Source organism: Echinops telfairi, unplaced genomic scaffold, assembly GCF_000313985.2.
Source record: "Echinops telfairi isolate 266 unplaced genomic scaffold, ASM31398v2 ScPeMD7_23;HRSCAF=83, whole genome shotgun sequence".
Lineage (NCBI taxonomy): Eukaryota > Metazoa > Chordata > Mammalia > Afrosoricida > Tenrecidae > Echinops > Echinops telfairi.
The window spans coordinates 3,302,079-3,307,812 of record NW_022103920.1 but is presented as its reverse complement, the minus strand read 5'-3'; the positions used below and the strand labels follow the sequence as shown (position 1 = coordinate 3,307,812).

Genomic DNA, 5,734 nt, shown 5'->3' with positions numbered 1-5,734 from the left:
CACAGTTCCCAGTCCTGTCGGATGGGAATGGTGGGGGAGGCAGTTGGGGGGAGGGGTGCGAGTGGTCTCAGCTGGTGGAGACCGACTTGATGTAGACCCCCTAGCCCCCACCTCCCCCATAACTCCGCTCCAGTGGCTGGCAGTCGGCACTTTCAGGTGTGACCCCATGACGGCTCATGTAGATTTGGGGGGTGCAGACTTCACTGGACCCTGAGATGGGGGTTCATTGTTCTGCACTGGTGTGTGTGGGTGGGGTGGGGGGGTGCAGGGAGGGCTTGGTGCTGCTGCAAAGCCAGGATGCTCAATGGGTTAGACTTACCAAATGTTGACACAAGCCTGACCCACTCCAGGATACAGGCCGACCACCCTGACAGCCCGCAGCAGCAGGGAGGCCCTTGGCCACCTGGCTGGGGGGAAACCATCCCTTCTGCTCAGGTGGCACAATAAATGGTTCACTGGGGGGCATCTGGGAGTGAGGGGAACAAGGGGACACAGGGCACTGACTGGCCCTGTTCCACTGCGTTCCCAGCTGTGGCCTCCTTCCCACTTGTGGGGAAGCCCTGAAGACAGCAGGGTCAGGGTGCTCTCTGGCCCAGAGGGGCCCTGTGGAGTGCGTGCCCCCTGGACAGAGCCGTGGGTGGGTGCAGGTACCCTATGGCATGAGGGCCTACCTGGACAGAGCTGTGGGTGGGTGCAGGTGCCCTATGGCATGAAGGCCTACCTGGCCAGAACTGTGGGTGGGTGCGGGTGTCCTGTGGGGTGAGTGACCCCTGGACAGAGCCATAGATGGGTGCAGGTGCTCTGTGGGGTGAGGGCCCACCTGGACAGAGCTGTGGCCCACACAGTGTGGTGCTCCACTGTGGCTGAGTCGGCAGACGCGGTGGCACCTAAAAAGGGTCGCACCCTCTAAAAAATGTCGCACCCTCATGACCATGACCATCGCTAGAGCAGGTGGTCTTTCTTGTGCCCTTGGATGGCCGCTTTCAGAAGACGCAAATTCATGTGTGCTTCCCTGGACCGCCTACCTAGGGGGTTGGCACACAGGACTTCAGGGTCACCCTTAGTCACCGGGGGCTTCTGTAACCCCTTCCTGTCCTTGTGGCCATCATTACTGAGGTTTTGGCCCCAGCACACTGCATCCCACCCGAGATGAAGGTCAAGGCTCTGAGCCCCTGTCCATGGGAAGCTGTCTGTCCCCGGCAGGGCTGCCCATGGACTGTCCAGCCTGGAACAAGGCAAGCTGGCCTGAGCCACGGCGGTCTAGGGGCAGGAGGGTCAGAGGTGGCCAGCTCTTGCTGCATGTCATGGCGAGCAGGAAGAAGCAGAGCGAGAGACGCTTGGAGGACGGATGGATGGACGGACAGAAACATGCAGACAGGCACAATGCATTTTGGTGGAGGGTTCCACATTTGTTTCTGATGGAGAGAAGTGGCACTTAGCCAGCACCCATGTCCCCAATCTAGACTGTCCTTCCAAATATCCCTGTGCAGGCTCCCAGGGGGTCAGACCCCTGCTGGGGGGCACCCGAGGGCTGGGGCTGAGGCAGGATGGGCACACAGCAGGTGGCCAGCTACTGTCTGACAGTCATGGTCCAGAGGAGTGGCCGGTCAGTGTCCACGGTCACCACCCCGGAGCCGTCGTAGGTGTTGGAAGTGCTGACCAATGTCCCAAAGGCAAGCAGGTCGTTTGCTGCAGGAAGGAAGAGAAGGACCATGTGAGTGGGCCTGCTTGGGGCAGGTGCCAACTGCTCGTCGGCCAGTGTCCAGCTGTGATAGGTGAGCCTGGGCAGGGGCAGCTGGATGTCCCCAGGCTGCTCCATCCTGTAGTGTGGCCCAGGACCAGTTGACGTGAGGGCACAGGCAAAGGGAGCCAACTCAAGGCCAGAGAGTGGATTCCGACTCCTTGAGACCCCACGAAAGAGAGAGAGAATCCCAGCATCTCACAGGAGAGATAGACACTCCCCATGCCCCACAGGATAGAGAAAGAAAGAGGCTCCCCTGTCCCAGGAGCAGAATCTTTGTCTCGGCTTTTCCCAAGGTGACACAGTAGGTGAAGACTGCTCTCTCGGCTGGTTGGTGCCCTACAGATGCCCTGTGCCCACGGTCAGTTTATGATCCCGATTCTGTGAAGTTCTACGGCTCCTTTGTGATTGTCAAGCACAAGCGACTGGGGCAGGAAAGCATATTCTGAGAGTTCCGTGCAAGCTAGTCAGTGAGCTGCAGCCAAAATTTCATTCTGCATGAGGAGGCAGGGATTCTGGAAATATCCCTGTTTCCTGACTAACAAAGACATCCGGTTGTGATACAGCAGAAAGCAGTGACTCCCCTGCCATCGGTGTGGTCCAGTGCGCTAGGACTCATGGCCACCATGTATGCAGAAGGACATGTCCCACCCACATCCTGCGCCAGCCTCGTGGACCCCATGGCCACCCACCTGCACTGACCCTGCTGCTTGTCCAGTGGTCACTTTGAAGCTACTGTTATACAGGGATAGTTGCAGGACCATCAATAAGGAATCAAAATGGCTTCAAACTTGGGGTTCTTTCCCGGCATGATTGTTGAACACCAAGTGGGTGCACAAGCAAATGTGGTGAAGAAAACTGATGGTGCCTGGCTATCAAAAGACATAGCATCTGGGGTCTTAAAGGCTTGAAGATAAACAAATGGCCGGGAACCGATTACATGGAACTGTGTGTGACCTCCTCCCTGGGGGACAGACAACCAAAAAGTGGATGAAGGGAGACGTCGGACAGGGCAAGATATGACAAAATACCCATTTATAAATGGCAAGGGCTCATGCGAGAGGGGGGAGCGGGGAGGGAGGGGAAAAATGAGGACCTAATGTCGGGGGTTTAAATGGAGAGAAAATGTTTTGAGAAACGATGTACAAATACGCTTTACACAATTGATGTGTGTATGGATTGGGATAACAGTTGTATGAGCCCCTAATAAAATGTTAAAAAAAAGAACTAGAAAAAAAAACCAAAACAAAAAAACAAAACAAATGGCCATCTAGCTGAGAAGCAACAAAGCTCACAAGGCAGAAGGACACCAGCCTGTGTGACCATGAGGTGTCGATAGGATCAGGTATCAGGCATCAAAGAACAAAAAAAATCATATCATTGTGAATGAGGGGGAGTGCAGAGTAGAGACCCAAAGCCCGTCTGTAGGCAACTGGACATCTCCTTACAGAAGGGTCACGGGGAGGAGACAGCCAGTCAGGGTACAGTGTAGCAATGATGAAACATACAACTTTCCTCTAGTTCTTTAATGTTTCCTCCTCCCCACTATCATGATCCCAATTCTACCTTACAAGTCTGGCTAGACCAGAGCATGTACACTGGTACAGATCAGAACTGGAAACACAGGGAATCCAGGGAAGATAAACCCCTCAGGACCAATAATGACAGTAGTGATATCAGGAGGGAAAGGGGAAAGTGGGGGAGAAAGGGGGAACCAATCACAATGATCTACATATAACCCCTCCCTGGGGGATGGACAACAGAAAAGTGGGTGAAGGGAGACATCAGACAGTGTAACACATGAAAAATAATTTATAAATTACCAAGGGTTTGTGAAGGAGGAAAGGTGGGGGAGGGAGGGGAAATATGAGCTGATACCAAGGGCTCAAGTAGAAGGAGAATGTTTTGAGAATGATGATGGCAACAAATGTACAAATGTGCTTGACACAATGGATGGATGTATGGATTGTGATAAGAGTTGTACGAGCCCCCAATAAAATGATTTTTTTAAAAATTGGGGTCCTGGACTGGGTGGCACCTGGCTTCGACCAGGGTTTGTGGTGATTAACTGGGCTTGGTGTTTTCTCTGGGAAGTTAGAAGTCAAAGTAACTTCATTTGAAATAAGAAAGGTAGTTCGATACTCATAGTGAAGCAAGTGAAACACAGGCAAAGGATTAGTAAGATTCTTGCCATTTATGTATAACAGTAGTCAAGATTGCAACACATGAATGGTTTGCCCCTGTGAGCAGGAGACCAGGAGGCTTGTTACAGAGTAACCAGTAGAAACTACTCTTCGTAACCTAGGGGCACAGCGAGGTGCTGTCCCAGCATTGTACCGCCACCCCAGGATGGCCACTCCTGGCCACAGAGCAGAGAGCAGCGTCCAACGGGTTTGACATGAAGGGGGCCTCTGAGAACACTTGAGAGCCTGCTTTCCTAACAGACGGAAGCCCGCTGTCCTCTCAATGACCATGGTCAGCACCCACGCTCCCCCGACCCCACCTGTCTCTGAGATCAGACTGATGACAGGCTGTGGCCTCCTGTGTGGCCTTCCCCAGCATGTGGCCTCTCCTAGGAAGAGGGCAGCAGGCAGCAAACCGCGGAGCTCAAGGATGAGATGTTTTCCTGGCAGGGCACGGTGCAGCTACACGCTTTCAAGGCAACGTTCAAAATGTGCCCTCCCTCCAACTTCTGCGGCTGCTACTGTCTCGCTGTGTGTGCCCTGGGTTCTGCAGCGGTGGCCCCTAGGGCGTGTAGGGGTCAGCCAGGTGGGCCCTAATATGTGGGCCCAGGTCAACCAGGTGGCCTCATACATGCAAATGCGAAGCACCGCCCTGCTGCTGCCTCTGCATGTCAGAGTCCACTCTGACCAAGGTGCCCACGGTGGTCTGGGTGGGCCCAGCTGACTGGGGTGCCCACGGCGGTGAGGGTGGGGGGAGCAGGTTGACCAGGGTTCCCATAGTGGTCTGGATGGGCCCGGCTGCCTGGGACACCCATGGTAGTCTGGATGGGAGGATAGGCTGACCAGGGTGCCTACAGTGGTCTAGGGTGGATCTGGCTGCAAAGTTATGGAAACTTCTGAGCCACAACCAGAGGCTCATCCAAAGGGAATGAGCCCATCAGGCTGGGAGCTAAGGACCCAGGTGTCAGGGACAGAAGGTCACTTGACATCACACAGCCTACCAAGGCAGGGTTCTACATCCCACTTGGGTGAGCAGCGAGTGGGCCTTCAAAGCTTGCAAGTGGCCATCTGAGGAGCAGCTATGGGTCTCTCCCATCAGAGCAGAGTGACAAAAATTAAAGACACATGGAGAGAATGGATCAAGTAACCCATAGCTCCCATGCCCAGGAGAACGACATGGTATCTGGCCACCACCAGGGGCGCACCCACCCTTCAAGCCTGGAATTAAACTCCTCTTTCAGACAAACTACAGTTGGGCTTATCAGGTGAATAACCCCAGAGAGGCCGCACTCCCTAGAACAGTCGACAGGAAATGCACTGAGCCGTAAGGACGCTGCCAACACTGGCTGGCCTTGGACCCGGGGTTATCTGAATCCAAGCCCCTGAGGGCGTGCCGAGGGGCTGGCAGGGCATTGGCTGAACAGGCCTGGCAGCTTCAGAAGCGCCACCGTTCACACCCAGCTGCCATCCTGATCTCCTGGGCGGTGTAATTACGAGAAAGATCGAAATCCCTGCAGTCAAGTCCATGCCAACTCAAATCTTTGTCTTTCCCCCCAGAGCAGTTTCGAACTGCCGACCCCAAGGTGATAGCCCAACGTGTAACAACTATGCCACCAGGTCTCATGCCATTGCAGTGGCTGGTGATTGGAAAAACACCACGGCCCTACACATGGGAGCCTCCAATTCTGGAGCCATTATCAGCCAATTCCAGAGCTGTCAACGTGATTCCAGTTATAAATATATTTGCTGATTGTCCCTCACAAACCAAGCTTTGATTAGATAGTACTACATGCTAATATGTATACCTGTT

The 5,734-nt window shown here is 54.2% G+C and overlaps 1 protein-coding gene across 3 annotated transcripts in view; it reads right to left on the bottom strand.

Moving 5' to 3' along the window:
• Positions 1-1,384: 1,384 nt before the first annotated feature.
• The window catches only part of TPK1 (thiamin pyrophosphokinase 1), a 35,954-nt gene continuing 31,604 nt past the window's right edge, over positions 1,385-5,734 (bottom strand). For all 3 annotated transcript variants that reach the window (XM_004713977.2, XM_045288980.1, XM_045288979.1), the window contains exon 9: positions 1,385-1,689. In XM_004713977.2, the coding sequence (XP_004714034.1) occupies positions 1,571-1,689 (119 nt within the window). In that variant the 3' untranslated portion in view covers positions 1,385-1,570. The remainder of the gene's footprint in view (positions 1,690-5,734) is intronic.